The sequence below is a fragment of the Monodelphis domestica genome, chromosome 2 (assembly GCF_027887165.1).
Source record: "Monodelphis domestica isolate mMonDom1 chromosome 2, mMonDom1.pri, whole genome shotgun sequence".
NCBI lineage: Eukaryota > Metazoa > Chordata > Mammalia > Didelphimorphia > Didelphidae > Monodelphis > Monodelphis domestica.
In genome coordinates this window covers 198,310,252-198,329,010 of record NC_077228.1, presented here as the reverse complement: position 1 = coordinate 198,329,010, position 18,759 = coordinate 198,310,252, and the positions used below count along the sequence as shown (strand labels likewise).

The following is an 18,759-nucleotide window of genomic DNA, read 5'->3' as shown; positions in this document are numbered from 1 at the left end:
CCCAAGTTTCTTCTATTGAAAAAAAGGGTGAAGACACTTTCAACTACAACCCCCACCCAAATAACCTAGCTTACAATTTCTTCTAAAAGAAAGAATGGATACCCTTCTCTGGTACCTGGAATTTGCTCTTTGGAGCAGCAGCAAAGTGAATCTGTGAGCTCAGTGCAGGACTGGGGACTCAGAATTTTGGAACTGTGGAGTAGACCATGCTAAACTCCCAACCTCAGCAAAGGTGGAGGAAATTTCCTCTCACTGGTTTAGTAGGATCTTCCTTGCTTACTAGACCCCATTTTTTCCTCTACATGCCCTTGGCTGTTAGAATTCAGGACTGGTGGCCCCATGTGGGATGTGTGTTGAGGGAGGAGTGGGAATGGGGTAACAGAACAGGTCTGGTTTATTTCTCCACTTTCCCTTTTCTGTGTAAATAGAGCCTCTGACCCTAAACCTAATCCCTGGTCTCCTCCCTCCTCTGATCCATCAAGAGATCCCTGACAACCAGCTAAATATCCCCAAGTGCCCTTCCCTACATACTCAGCTGAGGGTGCAGGCAGAGGGGTCTTTTCTGTTTGCTTTAATGTGATCTCCCTTCATCCTCCAACCTTCACTATTCCAAGCATTTGGAAACAATCAACCACTTATTCTCAATTTGCCCAGCAAAAGTCTCTCCGATTTTTCTCCCTCAAGAGCTGTTTGGTTCTGTATCTGCCCACCCCACCCCCACCCCCACCTCCAGGCTGGGCTGGTCCCACCCTCCAAGATCTTCAGCGCTACCAAACTGCCCAGGACAGCTTTTACATCTAAATCCTTCCCCCCTCCCACCAGCTCCAAGAAGAGAAACCTGTGCATAGGAAGCTCGAAAGGCAACTCGTTTGGTCTAGATTTTATTGATTTCTTCATCCATCCATTGCTTTCCCTGAGACAGCCTCTCACCCCCTCCTCAAAGTCTGCAGATTGGGAAGTAAAGGGGCTTGCCCCCTCCCCCTCAAACTCAGAGCCTAGCCCCGCCCACTTTGTTTTTCCAATCCCTTCCAATTCCCTTTGCCATCCCCCCCAACACTCCAGGACTGGAGGGTGTGTGGGGAGAGGGAGACCTAGTTTCCCAAGCAACCTACCCCCCACTTTTAGAAATCCCCCAAAGGAAGAAGAAAACGGTGATGATAGGGAAAAACAAAAAACAGATGTAGGAGGGGGTAGGGAGTGGTTGCTGGAAAGAAAATGAGTCTCGGGTTGGGGTCACTAGTATTGCTGAGCTGAGGGTTAGGGAAGACGAAGAGGTCCAGGCCTCCCATTCTCCAAACCAGCTGTTGCAGAGTTTTGTTACTTTTGTACAGTGTGGGTTGGGGGAAGAGGGAAAAAAAAAACTTGGGAAGGAGAGAAAGGGGAAAGGACTCGGGGAGTTAAAGTGCTAGGAGTCCCCGAACTGGAGGTGGGTACTGAGGAGATCGATTCTCCTCCCTTCACCTCTAGCTACAGATTGCCTCTCCACCCCCATCCCCACACACCCCACCCCCTCCTCCCTATTCAGTTCTCTCCAGGGAACAGAAGTGTTTTCTTCATCCCCTGGGTCTTTCCTCTCCTTTACATAACTCCGAGCTGGTTTCCCGCGGCGATCCCCCGCACCCCCACCCCCTTACAAGCCAGAAAGAGCCCAGAGCAGAAGCCACGCTATCCATGCCGGTTCTGGCTTCTTTTCGTCTCCCCCAAGGATGAAGAGGCGCTGGGGTGGTGTAGGAGATAGCTGGGTACTTCACCTTGACTCCATTAGGCTCCCTGACACACTTGGAGATCCCCAGCGAAGAGCAGGAGTTTGGAGAAGTAAACTACATAGGGCTCTCCGATAGGGCAGATCCCTGCAACTTCCCTCTTTAAGGAAAGGATGTAGGGACCCCCCTCCCCATTCAGAGCCTTTGCAGTGTACGCCCCCAGAATTTGAGGCTGGGAGGCTCAGGGATGGCGGGTCCTCCTAGCTGCCATCTCCACAGCGGGTGGGCTGGGGGCGGTCTGGAGGAACCACAAAGCCTTAGCGAGGATGCGGGCCTCAGGTCCCCGTCTTCCCCCACCACCAAGGCTGGAGGACAGGGGAAGCTGGCTAGGAGGCTGAAGGAGTTTTTGGTTGGGAGTGAGGCCGGGGGGCGGCGAGCCTGGGCTTTGCGCGGGGAAGCTACCGGCCGCCGGCGTTTTTTTACGGGTCCCCCTGCCTGGGCTTTCGTTGGGGACGAGGCTGGACGGTCCGACACTCGCCGTAAACTCGGCCCGTCCAGCACGAAACCTTTAGCATAACACCATAGTTTCGACTGGCGAATCAAACGATCGAAATGTTCCCTCCGGGGATCGCCCGAGGGGGCCGTAGCTCCACTGGCATCAGCAGTCTGGGGGCTACCGGTTGAGGTTTCAGAGGATGCAGAGGGGGAGATGTCTTCAGGAGCAGCAGTTTTAATCTCGTACTTCTGGGAAAGAGGCAATTTCTGGGGCTCCACTCTCAGGAATCCCAGCTCCCGCTGGCCAGTCTTGGGGTCCGGAGGCAGAAGGGGTGGAGGCAGCAACTGAGGACTGGACGCCTGGGGCAGAATGGCGTTAGCAACTGCCGAGGTATTGAGCTGCGGGATCAAGCTAGGGGGGGTGAATTGGGCAGGAGAAGATGGGGAATCCCGAAGTGGGGGAAGAGCTGGAGGGAGGACTGGAGCGGCCCTGCGAAAGCAAATACTCTGCTGTCCACGATCTTCCTCCTCCTCGCTGCTGCTGCTTGGCACCCTGGTGCTCAAGTCCTCGCCGTCTGAGAAGTCTCCGGCTCTAGTCGAATCTGAATCGCTAGAATAGCCAGCTGACGTGCCGGGCTTAGTCGGTTGCCACTTTAGGCTGTTCCGGGCTCGGCTGCCCCCGCAAAAAGGGCCCACGAGAACTGACGGCCGCGGCCCCAGTTCCCCCAAACAACTGTCCCCGGCCACTCCCTCCAGCCCGTGGACGAGGCCCAATTGGGGGGCCCGGAGCTTGGCGAGGGCGCAGAACGCGAGGGTGCGCAGGCAAAGAGGAGAGAACTCTTGAGTACCCCGGCGTGGTTTCCGGGGTGTAGGGGAGCAAGGAGATACCCGGGGGGAGGCCTGGACGGCTGGCCGGGACACAGGGAGTAGGGTCTCCATGGGGAGGCCTGGAGGATCACCCACAGAGAGGGTCCTCTTCCCAGTGGTCTGGTACCCACGCTTCCCAAAGGCCCCGCAGGAAAGAACATTGCCCACCCCCTCGACGGGAGGTCTTTGCTCTGTGGCGTCCCCCGCCGGCTCCCCAGCAACCTCCGGACTCGTCTTCTTGCCTTTTCTTTCGTCTGCTCACGCGTTCAGCCTGGCCACCGGACTCCTGGGTCCACCGCAAGTCTTGGCGTAGACAACCACCCGGTCAGGGGAGCGAGGCATGATGCAACGCCCCGGAAGGGGGAAGGAGGAAACCTTCCTCTAGCTGCCTTCACCCCAGCCCCGGCTGGAGCCCCCCTAGAGAAGATAGGAGCGCGGAGGTTGGGGAAACAAAGCGGCTGGAGAGGAAGGCGGGGAAGTTCCCAGGCTCCCCCACACCCCCAGTCTTCGGCTCCCGGTGGCGGCACCTTCTGCTGAGCTCCTTTCTTCCTGGCTAGCTCCCGAGGACCGCGTTATAGAGAACTGCCCCCTGGCTCCCCCAATACCAGAGCTGGGGCTCCGAGTCGGGAGCTGATTGGGTGGTCTGAAGGCGTGACGTCAACTCAGCCATTCTACCCCCGCCTCTTTCGCTACCCACCCCTTCCCCATTTCACTGATAGATCTACACTCACGTGGAAATCTCCCAAGGCGGTGGGGAGTGAATCTGTGAATGTGAATCTCTGTGTGTGTTTCGTGTAAATGTGGGTCCCTGAGAGTAACTGGGTGTGAAAGTGTGGGAATGCGCCCAGTTTGTGTGTGAACCCTTGAAGTAAGGAACGTGTGTGTCCGAAGCGAATTACTTTTATCTATATGGATCAGATTGGGGGTATACATGGATAGATAGGTTGACAAAATGTTTCCTTTCCTTCCTGCTTTATTGGGGGCGGGGGGAACCTTTATTGCCTTATCCACTTTTTATATACAAAATCCGATAACTTGACGATTCCACTTCAAACCTTTGGCCACGCCTCCACCATCACTTACAGTTAGAAGGGACCATAGAAGTCCTATAATCTAATCCGCTCCTTTAGACAAAGTGGAAACTGAGATTCGGAGAGGAAATTCTCTTCTTAAGGTTCCCAGGTTTTCTCCTTCCAAGGTCCTGAAATACCACTTCGGGTTGAAGGATTTCTGGTAGGATTGATCCTCAAGGTCCTTCCTATACAGGGGCTTAAGGGGTGGAGTCTCTATAGAAAGGAGAGGGGGAGTCTTTAGCCCATTGCCTGTCCATTTACCCACCCCCACCTTTTTCCTTTTCCAGAAACATCCTGGGAGTCTTTGGAGATGGGCATTTCTATTCAGACTTGAGGGATGGGGGATGGGAATTCGGTATTCTTACATTCCTGAGCGCTATGGAAAGGAGAAGATTTTGGCAAAAGCTTTCTCCTCTCCCCAACTTAAAAAATGGGTCTTGAAGTGAAGGGGAAGAAATGCACTGAAACTGATCCTAGCTCCTTTCCTCAAGGAGAGTAAACTCAGTAAAAGAGAATTCTACTGAAATCTCCCTGGGCTACTTCCCCTAGATTGGAAATCCAGTTGTTAGACTGCAGCTCCTCTCCAGGTAATCAAAGAGAGGTGAGTGGGCCGGCAGGAATAAGGGTGTGAGGAGAGACATAAAAGTTTATCTTCTACTAAGGAAGTAAATGGGGGAGGGTGTCAGTATGCAGAAAGAGGAAGTGCCTAGATTGCCACCTCTAATGAAGAAGACAATCAGAGCATTGTTTTCCTCAGGTGTCCCCCAACAACATCTGGATGAGAAAGAAGGGTCGATTCCAGGTGTGTAGTCCAGAAGATGAAGCAGTTGTTTGGGTATTTGTTGCTAAAAAAACCTATATTCTGCACCCACCCCATCCCTAGTGTCCACACTGTATATGGAGAGACTGGAGGAGGCATGATCTGGGACTAGTTCTGGGATCCCTTATAGCTACTCAATGCATTGTCACCATCAGCCTTGGGGTTCAGTAAAGGGTGTATATAATGGGGTGTCTGCCATAAGGAGCACACAACACATACATACACACACACACAGATATATGCAATCGTTCCCAGAAAGGAAGTATATCATAATCTGAAGAGTGCTGGTTTACAACTTGAAGCAACTAGATTCAAATCCTGGCTTTATTACTCACTATTTTGGGCAAATGTCATTGTCTCATTTTTCTTATCTGTAAAAATAAAAAGATTCTATTGGATGATCTCCTGGGTCCCTTCCAACTCTAAATTCTAGGAGTCTATGAATACAGTATCCTGGCCTAACAGAAGGTTTGCTAGACATGGAGTCAGAAATATGACCTTGAGACTGGGATCTGCTACATATTAGCTAGCTCCCTGACCAATCATTTAAGCTCTCTGAGCCTCAGTATCCTATAGTATATAAAAAATGGGATAATAATACTTAACCTCAGATATTTGCAGTAGTATAGTGATGAATAGAAACGCAAGTTGTAATTTTACACAAACTTTTCCATAGTCAAATACACACAAAAATACTTACACGTTGCTCAGGCACCCAATCACACACTCACAGTCTTGCACACAGAGAATCATATGTATACATCCTTGTACCTCTAAACTTACTCACTGTGAAATTCCCAGATGCCTGTGGTCATGTACTGTTGTTGCCTTCCCATTCTCCAAACAGGTGTCTTTGAAGAGCTTGATTCTGATAATACCTTCCATGAAGCCCCGACTTACTCTATATCAGTTATCTCCTAGATGGAAGTTTAAATAGGTATTTGCTTCCCTTGGAGTGGAAGTCAAAAGCCCTCTTCCTTTACCTCCCCCTCAGAAGACTGAATGATTGAGAAGATTTTATGTAGAGTTGTGGACCAGGAAAGTACAATAGAGTTTGAAAAGAGTCAGGAGATATGGTTTCTAGTTGTTACTTGATTTCTATAGACCTCAGTTTCTCTTTCTGTAAAATGAGGGAATTGGAGTGTGTGTGAGTCTAGTGAAGACCCCATTTGCAGAATGGTGTAGCCTCTGAACCCTTATTCAAATAACTTTTTAAATGCACATGATAAAGTACATAAGGTTACAAGGGAATTAAATTATACAATTACAAATAAAAAAATTTTTTAACAGTTCACAGAGTCTAGGTTAAGAACCCATGGAATAATGATCATCCAAGTTCCCTTCCAACTCTGACACTCTCTAAGGTTCAATGACTCCAACAGAAACTTCTGTGTCTCACAAGGATGGACTAGAGCTTTGGTCAAATTCCCACCTTACCCCCATTCCAGCTGCAAACATTTGATAGGGAAACTGGGTAGGGGGAGAGAAGAAGCAATTCTTCTCCATTTATAAGCATTATGTAACAATTATTCCTGCTTTTTATTCCAGAATTCCAGACTCTTTCTTTCTCTCTCTTCACTTCTGGGAGGTGAGAGGATGTCATGAAGTTTGTAGGGGAAGCTAGAGTAGGCAGCCTCTATGTGATGGATTCAAATTTGAGTTCTAATGCTGTATTGAAGGACTTCTTCAGAAGTATTCATCCCTGTCAAAGAGCCTCAGTCAAGGCCTCCCCATCCCTCCTCACCCTCATCTTTCCCTGCCTTTCCCAGAGGCCCCTTTCAAGCAGAGAACGAGGAAGAGGGATTTGAGAACTCAATCTGGTTAAATCTTGATTCCTCCATTAGAGGACACCCCACCATTTGCCTACTGCAGAGGTAGGGAAGCAATAACTAAAGAGATTAGGAAAGGGGGGGAGGTTCTCCTTCCCTTTGTCCTCCACCTCTATCTCAACATTTTTATTACAAACTTGGTTACCAAGTCTGGAGATGGAAGGCCTAGGTTCAAATTTACCCTCAGACACTTCCTAGCTATGTGACCCTGGGCAAGTCACTTAACTCTAGTTGCCTAAGCCTTACCACCTTCTGCTTTGGAACTGATACTTAGTATTACTTCTAAGATAGAAGGTAAGGTTTAAAAAAAAGGACTTGGTTAAAGGCAAAGATGGCATGCACATCAAATTTGCTGACAACTGGACTATAAAAGGAATAGATAACACAATGGATGACAAGAGCATGAACTGAATCTAGAGATGAAATTTAATAGGAATGAAAAGAAATAGGCAGCTTAATCTGGAATTGGAGACCATGTGCTGATCTTAAGAGTGAGAAAGACCTCAGTCCAAATTCTGCTTCTGCCACTTACTACTTTTGGTGACCCTGAATAAGTCACATAACTTCTATATGCCTCAAGTTTCCATCTGCCATATGATCTAGGTTGGTGGAAGGAAACCAGATCCTTCCTGTGTTCCTGGAAATGTCAAGTTCTACTCTTGAATTCCAAAAGGCAACTTCTCTGGTACAGAATGGGGGAGGTGTGGATAAACATGAATTTCTACGAAAAATAAAAAAGGTCTGTGGGTTTAAGTGGGCTGTAAACTTAAAATGAGTCAACTATGTGATATGACAACCAAAAAAAGCTAATGCTGTCCCAGACTACATTAAGTAAAGTAGAATCCACTGTAATAAGGGACCAAATACCCTTCCTTTGTCAGGCCACCTGTAGCTGAAATGCTCTGTTCAGTTCTGTGTCCCATTAAATTGTCCATTATACTGTGAGCTCCTTGAGAACAAAAACTAAGTTTTGGTTTTGGTTTTATTCTGTTTTGGTCTGTTTTTTTATATCCCTAGTACACTTAGTACAATCCCTGGCACATAGTAGGCATGTAATAAATGTTTCTTGACTAAGACCAAGATTTTTTAGAAAGACATTGGTAAGTTGGAGAATTCCCAGAAGAGATAAGAAGGCTGAAGAGGGAGTAAGAGACTATGTCATATGAGGAAATAGGATGGGTTGAAAGAACTTAGGAGGCTTGGCTTAGAGAAGACTGATGGGAATCATGGTAGCACTCTTCAAGTATTTGAAAGTTCTCTTATCCAAGAAGAACTGAATCTGTCTTGCTTGGTCCTAGAAGGCAGAGGTAGGGGTCATGGGCAAGGGTTGTAGAGAGGCAAAATAAGTTTGAATCAAGAAGAGGAATCTCTTAATAACGAGAATAAGCTAAAAATGGAATAGAGTTGTTCATCCTTCATTTTTGAAGAGGCCAATGACATCATGAGGTGATGACTTTCAAGTGAATTGAAGTGAGGCAAAGTGGCAAAAAGTCATCAGCTTTGATCTTTCTTCCAGTCATCGAAATCCAGTGGCAAGACAAAAGTCAGGATGATTGGCAATGGCCTGGGATGCAGTGGACAACAATGGCATCTTTGATGTGTGACCAATCTCTCAGCACTCCACAGCATTTGCTTCATTAGCTGAGTACCTCAGGAGCTAATAACTTCTTCATAGAAGGTGGCTAAATGAACCAAGGCTAAATAACCTCTTATTTGGAGATATGGAGGGAATTCTTGTTGAAAAACAAGTTGGAGGGCTTGACTCCTGAAGTTTCCCTCCATCTCAAAAGTTTTAGAGCTCTCCAGAAGTAAGATGTGCTGCCTCCTGGAAAAAGGTTACCCTATCATTAGATGTCTTCAAACAAAAGTTAGGGGAGTCCTTAATAGTGATGAGTGTTGAAGGGACATTCTTATTGAGGTACTAGAGGACTTAGTGGCCTTCTGAGCCCCTTCTACTTCTGAGATTCTGTCATCTTATAAAGGAACTGTCACCCCTTCAGAGGGACAGGCTAGGAATTGAGGATGCCAAAGTCCTATTTCTAGTTTCTGATATTTCCTTCTGACACTCTGGCCCTAGATAAGCTGAGAGTCTCAGATATTGATGAAAAGACAATGTTTGGGAAGGAATATTTTAACTTTTAAAAAGTGGCAGAAAGATCTTTATACTGGGAGTTTGCCCTAGATTTTAGTCCTATATCTGCTGCAAACTACGTATGTGAGTCCTTAAGGAACATTTCTTCTTTGTGAGTCCCTGTTGGTGTTTCCAACTTTCTATGATCCCATTTGGAGTTTTCTTGGCAGAGTGATTTGCCAATCCCTTCTCCAGCTCATTTTACAGTTAATGCCTCAAACCAGTTTAAGTGAGTTGCCCAAGGTCACACAGCTAGTAGCTGGGGTTGGATTTGAACTCATGGAGATGAGTCTTCCTGATTCCAAACCCGGGATTGTATCTATTTTGCCATCTGGATGCCCACAAAATCAGAGGGTTGGTCAAGATGATTTCTAAGATCCCTTCCAGTTCTAACATTCTAGGAGTGTGGAGAAGGAAGGAACAAATATCTTTTAAATATCTACTATGAGTGACCCTGGGCAAGTCTTTTGCCTAAGAGGCAGCTAGGTGGTTCAGTGGATAGAGTATCAGGCTTGGAGTCAGGAAGACCAGGTTTCAAATTCAGCCTCAGATACTTATTAGCTGTGTGACTCCGGGCAAGTCACTGAACCCTTCTCCACTGAAGAAGTCAATAGCAAACCACTCTAGCACCGTTGTAGAGGGAAAACCCTTTGGATAGTATTGGTACTGCTAGGGTCCATGGGGGCATGACTGAACAACAACATACCAGGTCCTTGGGCTGCCCTCCCCCATATGACTTTGTTACTAGAAAGGCAGAGGGACTTGTGGGGAGCTATTCTCCTCCCCCTCTCCACCACACCTAATGACACTTTTTCACCTCCCCGCCCCTCTGCCCAGCAGCCAATGGGAGGGCTTAGAGGGTAAGGTGGCTAGCTCACAGGTGGCAGAGCTGGAGGGGAGCAGAGCACTTGGGCCACTCCCCTCCCCCTCTCTACACTTGCTCAGGATATTCCTCACTTCACCTACCCCTCCACCCAGCAGCTCAATAACAGCTCTTTCTCCTTCCCCTATGTGGGGTAAAGGGTGGAGCAAGGCATGGCACTCAGTTGGGGTTGAGGGGCACAGCACTTGGTCTGGGGAGTGGGAGTGGGGCAGAGCTCAGCACTACATCTCTGAAATGTTCATCATCCTTGGCACAGAGTCATACAGCTAGTGTCTGAGGCAATATTTGAACTTGAATATTCCTGCCTCAAAACCAAGTACTCTATCCATTTTGCCATCTAGCTAGTTATGAGTCTCTTGTTTCTTAGAAAGACAAAGGGCTGAATTAAAGAGCCCTGTCCTTGGAGTCAAGAGACCTGAGTTCAGATTCTGTCTCTAATTCTAACTATGCAACCTTAAACTCTTCCATCCTCAGTTATGTCATCTATAAAATATTTATTTTTTATTATTTTATTTATTAAATTTATTATTAATTAACATTTTCATTACCTATCTCCACAGAGCCATGGTGAGCAAAATACTTTTTTAAGAGCTATATAAATCTGAGTTGTTACTGTAGAGGAGTCCCAGTGGGAGAGGGAGAAGCAGATGGGCTAATACAGACTGGGAGGCACTGTCAAGGGGAATATTTATTTTGATTTAGAAAATGGCCCCAAGAGGGAGAAATGAAGAGGGAAATGGAGGATAAACTTCTCTTCTAGTTATATCTGGTGAAACTTCATAGAACCTAGGTCTAGATATGGGTTGAACTTTGGAAGCAGCTCAAATTAGACAGGTAACATCAGTCTCTGTTCCCTTTAATGCATCTAAACCTAAGCAGGGCCTTGAAGGTTTCTTCCCTCAGTCTGCATACCTCAGAGGCAATGAGACCTATGTCCAGAGTCTAGGAAGAGACTATGAGGAAAACCTCTTCCTGATTTTCCTTTGAAGGAAATGGGGAGGGCAGGCAAAAGTGGCTTAACCCCCTTGGACAATCTATCCAGTAGCCTAGCCTCAGTTTTACCAACTATAAAATGAAGGGATTGGAGTATATGAGCTATAAAAGCCCCTTCTAGCTTTTAATCCTCTGATCTTATGCCTTGCTGGATCACTATTCTCTGTTTATACTCTGATTCTTTCCTTTACCTTACCTTTGAACCTTTTCATTCATTCATTCACTAAACAAATCAATATCTAGGTACTGCTGTATAGGGGATACAAGATGAATCCAACAGGGTGTTACAATTCTAGAGATAAGATATATCAGAATTCCGAAGAAAGAGACCTCGGTATGGCCTGGAACAGCCAGGGAAAGCTTCTTAGAAGACAGTGGGTTTAACTAGAGTTTTGAAGACTGGGTTGAGTTTGGATGAAGAGAGAAAAGAATAGAACTGCTAGGGAAGATTGAGTTGAAGCAAAGGCTCTCCAAGTCAGGAAGCTGCAAGGAGCATTTGAAGAGAAAAAATTTCTTGGTAATGGAGAGTTCCTAGAGGAGTCATAGAAGGAATGGCTGCTTTCATGGAGCTTAGAATCTGTAAATTTTAAAAATTAATATTCAATACTACAAGTATTATATTTAATACTATTTATTAATATTTAACTTGAAGTAAAAGGAAACTAAAAAGCTAGAGAAACATAGAGCTCACCAGCCTCGCACATGAAAAAGAGACAAATGTTACCCAAAACTTATATACAAACATAAAAAACCAGAATGAAGGGGAAAAGGATTCTTGGTACAAGAAAAGAATTCTGGGAAATGGAGTCCAATTTTTTTCTACTTCTACAAGTCTAATGAGGGAGATAAAGCTTATAGACACATGGCCATTAGGAAAAGTAAAATAAGGAAGTTATTCAAACAACAACATTATAGGAGTTGAAGAGGAGAAATTTCTTCTAGGTGAGGAGAGATAAGGGGACTGATTACATTGACCTTGAAGAATGGGCAGAAATTAAACAAATGGGGGGGTGGGGGAAACTGGGTGGCTCAGTGGATGGAGAGCCAGGCCTAGAGATGGAAGGTCCTGTGTTCAAATGTGGCCTCAGACACTTCCTAGTTGTGTGACCCTGGGCAAGTCACTTAACCCCCATTGCCTAGCCCTTACCACTCTTCTGCCTTGTAACCAATACACAGTATTGATTGTAAGATGGAAGGTAAGGGTTTTAAAAAGAAAGAAATTAAACAAACAGTGGGAACAAGATTGATGTAGGGGAATATTTCAAACAAAAACAATATCCTGAGGAACAGCTAGGTGGCTCAGTGGAAAGAGAGGTCCAGGACTGGAGACAGAAAGTCCTAGGTTCAAATCTTGCCTCAGACACTTCCTAGCCATTCTACCCTAAGCAAGCCATTTAACCTCAATTGCCTGGCCCTTGCCACTCTTTGGCCTTGGAACCAATATAGAAGGTAAGGTTTTTAAAAAAATAAAAATAAAAATATCCTTAGCCAAAATGGTGCCATTTTGAACTAGCAAATTATCTAGTTTGGGTACTTGAAAGGATATAGTGGGAGACAAAGCTGGAAAGGTAGATTGCAGTTGAACTGTGGAAATCTGATTGCCAGGCAAAGAATCTTAGACATTATTTGCTAAATGATGGGGAGCATTAGAAGGTTCTTGAGCAGTAGCTGTATTTTAAAAAGATTACAGTGAGGAAGTGGAAAGGATGGATTTCTGAGGGGAGAGACAGCAGGCAGAGAGACCAGTTTTAAGGGCATTTCATTAGTCCAGGAAAGAGTTAATGAGAGCCTGAAGTGGTCTGGTTGCCATGGGAAAGGAAAGGTGGGGCCCAACACCAGAGGGGTGAGGGATCCTGGTGTATCAAACAGAATAATGAATTTTGAGCCCGAAGTCTTGAGTACAAATGCTGTCTCTTTACTCATATGACCTTGACCAAATCACTTCAGTATTTTGAGTCTTAGTTTCCTCCTCTATAAAATAAAAGGGTTGGACTCTTTAACGTCCATTACAGTTCTAAATCTAGAATGCCCATGATCACTCCTCAATATTCTATTCCTATCAGTGCCAGAAGTAGAATTGGCCAGATTCTTGATTGGCTATCTGTGGTCAGAGAAAGAAAGGATTTAAAAATGCTGCCTAGGTTTGGAACCTGAGTAAAGTGGAAGAATGGTGATACCACTAAGAGAAATAAACAAGTCAGAAAGAGTAGCTGGGGTTTTGGGGTGGGGGTGAGGGAGGGAAGCTAGTAAGTTCAGATTGGGGCAGTTGAGTCTGAGGCCTTTTGATGTAGGCTTGAGAGTTATTTGCATAGAGGTGCTAAGTGAAGCCATGATGAGCCAACTAAGAGAGAACTTAAAGAGAAGAGAGTAGAAAAGAGAATCCCGAGGAAGAATCACCCCTTTGTCCAAGTGATAGCCTCAATTCAGAAAGCCCTTGCTTCAGAGTTCCCTCCCTATCCCTATGCCCAGCCCCACCTCATCCTTACCCTTTTTTCCCCCTAGCCCTCTGTTCCTCATGCCTTCCCCTTCTTCCATAGAGCCTACCCTGATTTACCCCACCCTGCTCAACTCCCTCCGTTCTGGCCTATTCTTTTGATTGGTGCATGAGGCTGAGGTCCTTCCAGATGGTCTGCAGGCTGGTCTCTTAGAATAATAATGTTTATAACATGACAATATCTATTCTTAGGTTTCTGGCATGACTTAATAACTTAATTGAGACAGCCCTCATTAGCATCTCAGCCAAAGCAGGGCTAATCTTCCCATTCATTCTGATAAGGGTTAGTTTCTCTCTCTCTCTCTCTCTCTCTTGCTCTCTCTCTCTCTCTCTCTCTTGCTCTCTCTTTCTCTCTCTCTCTCTTTTTAAGGGGCAAATGTGGTCTGTGAGGCCTTTGTCCTGACTGAATGACTGAAGTGGGTCACAAAATGAAAAGGTTGAGAAGCGCTGTCCAGCTGAAGACCCTCTCTCTCCATCTGCATTTGTCTCTGGGTCCTGGGTGTACTGTCTGCCCCATTAGCCCACTGGGGGCCCTTTGTAGGGAGGGGATCATGAGAGCTCCTTCCTCTGCCTCTCCCCACCCCAGCCCTCCCAGAGCTTTACCCCCAAGGCCCCTCAGATTAGGAAGAGATAGCATTGTCTGTGGATTGAAGGGCTGGGGAAGAAGGAAGGACCCCAGAGGGTTGTGGGGTGAGAACAAGAGGCAAGAGGAAGCAGATATTTCTTGTGGAAGGGTGAGTTAGAATCTGGAAATAAAATTACATGGCAAGAAAGGCTTTGAAGTGGATATTAATCTGTTTGTTACACTGTAACTTCCTCCACATGCACACAGGCACAAATAAATGCTTAAATAATGAATGGGGGAAATGAACACACATTTATATAGAACCTACCATTTGCCAGGCATTGTACCAATCACTTTACAAATATTTCATTGGATCCTCAAAACAACCTTTAGAAGATGAGATTCTTACAGGTACTCTCTCTCTCTCTCTCTCTCTCTCTCTCTCTCTCTCTCTCTCTCTCTCTCTCTCTCTCTCTCTCTTAAACCTTTACCTTCTGTCTTAAAATTGATACTACCACTTCCAAGGCAAAAAAGTGACAAGGGCTAGGCAATTAGGGTTAAGTGACTTGCCCAAGGTCATACAGCTAGAAAGCATCTGAGGCTGGATTTGAACACAGGACCTCTATCTACTAAGCCACCCAGCTGCCCCTTGTAGGTACTATTATTATCATCTGCTCTCCAAGACACATTTTCCTTATATCTGTATAATATGGAGGTTGTATTCCATTGCTTCGGGGTGTATGGGGTGCTCAGGGAGGAGTAATATCTTTGGTATGGAGGGCTTGTCATGCCCTCCTAGGGCAGCTCTCCAGCCTCTGACCCTCACCTGACACCCAGCTCTCACTTGTGGCTCCCAGTAGCTGCTAGCATGCAGCATCGGCCACACCCCGGGCAACAGCTTCGACAGGCCAGCTAAACCTTGTGAGGGTAGCCAGTGGGTCTTTGACCCCTGGTGAACCAGGGCCTTGCTCACCCAGCATGTGAAGACTGCTTCGGCTGAACAGACAGAAGAAACCAATAAGAAGGTTCAACGGCTGAGATGGCAATGCAGCAAGGCACTGTGGAGTGCTTAGGGCGTGATGGAGCACAAAAGACAACATGGCCATCCAATGCAGCTGAGGAAGTCTCCAGGTGTAACAACTTTTCGTGCCACTGGACCCAGGCTTCCAATGCTGAGAGAGTGGGAGTGTCTCTGTGCATTGACCTTTCCACTTAAATCTTCATGCACAAGTGTCTTTGTGCACAAAAACACACAAAGACAATAGTCATCCTCGGTTACCAAGAGACTACTACTATTCCATTGCTTCTAAGGTCTCTTTTAGTTCCAAATCTACGATCCTATGATTCTAAGTTCCTGATCATGACTTTGCCTTCATATCAGATCCCAACTCAGCCTCCTTTCATTTTCTATTCTTTGATTCTCACATCATCAGTGGGACCTTCCAAGTTCCCTTCTTTCCCCAGGAAACTCCCCAGAAAACTCAAATGAGACAGAAGAAGTGGTTGGTAGGTGGAGGAAAGAGGGATGGGAATGACCAGAACTGGCACTAGGAAGACGACAAATTCAGTTGGGGCAAAAAATGGTGGGAGGAAGGGGGAATATTGCCAACCAAAGAATTGGCCAGAAAATCTGGTCTACATCTCTTATAGGGGTTGGGGAACAAGGTTGAACTTGGAATCAGGAAGAACTGAATTTGAATCCTGCCTCAAACATCCACTAGTTATTTGACCCTAGGTAAGTCACTTGATCTCTCTAGACCTCAGTTTCTTTATCTGTAAAAGGAGTGGAGTTTGAACTCATTGAGCTCTAAAGGTCTCTTCCAGATTTAATTCTATGATCCCATGATTTTATGGGCATAGGAAAAAGAGAAGCAAGTCCAGGATACTGATGGTAGCAACCTAGGGGGTGGGGGTAGGGGAGGAGGCCCATCTCCCCTCTGATCTCTCCACCCAGACACTGAGGCAGTGGAGCAATTCTCTTACCATCACTCTGCTCTTCCCAGCTGTGGATGGGGGGCCTCACTAGAGATGTGCCTGATGCTCAATCCCACCTCTCTCTTTTCTCCTCAGGGCTCCTCCTCCTCTTCCTCTTCCTCTCACCATGAGGGCAGTGCCCAGGAGCCCTCTGAGGGTAGCAGAGATTCCAAAGGGAAGAAGTCTTCCAGCCACAGCCTCAGCCACAAGGGCAAGAAGTTAAGCAGTGGAAAAGGTGTGACCAGCTTCACCTCTGCCTCCTCTTCTTCCTCTTCCTCTTCCTCTTCTTCTTCTTCTGGAGGACCCTTCCAGCCCACAGATGAGTATGGCAGCTAAGGGAAGGCCTTAGGGACTGGAGCCCAGGTTGATACCCAGCCCAACTCCACTCTTTACAAAAAAAAAAGGATGGCTAGGGGGCTGAGTGTTCTAGTGGCCAGAGAGCCAGACAAGCATGGGTTCAAGTCCTGCCTCTACCACCTATTGGCTTTCGGCAAATCATTTAACCTCAAAGTACCCCAAGTAACTGAAACACAGGGCTCTTTTTTTTTTGGTGGAATAATTGGGTCTAATTCTTCATTTCAGATTTCATTGGCAGAGATACTGGAATGATTTGCCATTTCCTTCTCCAGATCATTTGACAGATGAGAAAACTAGGGCAAACAGTGTGAATCAACTTGCCCAAGGTCACAGAGCTAGTGTCTATGGCCCTCAGGTCTCCTGACTCTAGGACCTGAACTTTATCCATTGTGCCATCTTGCTACTATAACACAGAGGTTCTTAACCTTCTTTTGTATCGTGGTCCTCTTTGGCAGTCTGATGAAGTATAGGGATCTCTCCTCAGAGTAAGGTTTTTAAAAATAAATTTATAATTGAAGGAAATGTTAATTTTTAATAAGAGGTAAATTAAAATAAAGGTATACATTTTTCCACTTAAGTTCACAGACTCCTAGAAATTTATCCACAGACCCTAAGCATTAAGTTCCTTAAGCATTTAAGTTAATGTACCATGCACTGTGCTAAATACAAGCTAAAAAAAAAAAAAGACAGCTCCTGCCCTCGAGGAGCTTACAGTCTACTGAAGGAAGATATACATAAAAGGGAGATAACTAAAAAGTAGGGAAGTGGGGTAGTAAAGGAGGAAAAGAAAGAGAAAGAAATAGAGGAAAAAAAGAAGAGGAAAAGAAGGAAGGAGAGGAGGCAAACAAGAAGATGAAGTTACTATATTGCCACAGTTCCTATCCTAAGGGGTATGGACATGGAAATTCCATCTACCAATGCAGGCTTGTCTTTTCAAGGATTCAACCTGCCCTTGCTCTAAGCCTAGACTGGTTATTATTTCTTATTATGGATAATATTGTACTGGATACCAAAGGGTATACCAAGATATTTAAGATATAGTTCCTGCTCTCAAGATGCTTAGAGGTTAGGCCAGTGATGTCAAACCTTTTAGAGATGGAGTGCTGGGTCCCACCCCAACCCCCAGATCATGTGCTGTGTCCCTCCCTTTATCCCACACAGGGGAGAGAGAAAGCATTCCCATTGGGCTGCTGGGTGGAAGGGCAGGTGATGTGCAAAAATTGCTGTCAGACACAGTGGAGAGGGTGAAGGGAACAGCTGCACCTGAGTCTCTCTGCCTTTCTAGTAATGAAATTTGGGGGTGCAGGGAGCAGCTGTGTGCCCACAGAGAGTGCACTGCATGCCATCTCTAGCACCTGTGCTATAGTTTCGTCGTCACTGGGCTAGGCTAAGATAATATGTCTAAAGGGCCACATGAATTTTTTCAGTATATAATTTCATTGATCTCCACCTATCTATGACTAAATAAGCATTTTAGAGTTGCCTGAGGCACAAAGACTCACATAGGGTCAAGCAGGTAGTAAGGTCTTCTTGATGCCCAATACTCTATCCAGTACCATGGGTCAGTGCCTTTTACTATTCACTATAGCATATATGATATGGCAAAGTGCTTTTTCTTTCTCTGTCTCTCTCTGCCTGTCTCTCTACCTGTATCTCTCCCTCAGTCTCTGTCTCTTTCTATCTGTTTCTCCCTCAATCTCTCTCTTTCTGTCTCTCTCAATCTCTGTTTCTCTTATATATATACACATACATATATGTATATATATAAAAAACCAAGTATTCAGGGGATGAGATATAATACTATGAAGCTGATATACTTAGTGCCCGACAGAAGTATAGAGTTGTTGCTCCAATCATTGGAAAGAGCAAAAATCATTTTCTGCTCAGGGAATTGGGAAAGGCTTCCTGAATAAAGACAGTGGCACTTGAGTTGAGCCTTGAAAAAGGGATAGTAACCAAAGGGATGGAAGTGTATGAGGGCAATGTTTATGTGTATATGGTGAGGAAGAGGAGAGGCTATGAGTTGAGATCTAGTTTGGTATTAAGTAGAGCCTGGGTCTCTGGTCCCAGGTCTCTTAATCACTCCTTGCTATGCTATGTGAAAGGATACTCTCTGTCTCTTTCTCCCTCTGTGCACCTCCTTCCCCATCCTGAGGGGGCATGTATCATATGGCCTCCATTTTCCCTTCCCTCCAGTTCTGATACTCATTCTATGCTGACCACCATTCTGCATGTTCAGTATTCTCATTAAACCAGGACTGGTGAAAAAAACAAATTTAGGAGTAGGAACACCTAAATTTAAATTTGAACTTGGACACTTACTAGTGTGTAACCTGAATAAGTAATTTAATCTTTGCCTCAGTTTCCTCATTTATAAAATAGGGATAATAATAGTGCCCACCACTCCAATGATCAAAAGTGTTATATGTTATTATCAGTATTATGAGGACTGTCTCCTCACATGCAGCATAGGGGGAGGGCATAGAGGAGGGATGTAATTATATGGCTCAAGGGGAGCCAGAATAGACATCTGTAGTCTCTTCTCTTCCCCAACCTTCTCCAAGGGAGACTTTAA

The 18,759-nt window shown here is 45.7% G+C and overlaps 1 protein-coding gene across 1 annotated transcript; it reads right to left on the bottom strand.

The window, feature by feature from the left end:
- Positions 1-868: 868 nt before the first annotated feature.
- Positions 869-5,354, bottom strand: EPOP (elongin BC and polycomb repressive complex 2 associated protein). The gene has a single exon (XM_007482329.3). It carries the CDS (start codon positions 3,135-3,137, stop codon positions 1,899-1,901), a length of 1,239 nt encoding a protein of 412 aa, XP_007482391.2. The 5' UTR covers positions 3,138-5,354; the 3' UTR covers positions 869-1,898.
- Between the last annotated feature and the right edge of the window lie 13,405 nt (positions 5,355-18,759).

Excerpts from the sequence above, each read along its gene's own strand:
- EPOP (XM_007482329.3), bottom strand. The coding sequence starts at position 3,137 with ATGGAGACCCTACTCCCTGTGTCCCGGCCAGCCGTCCAGGCCTCCCCC.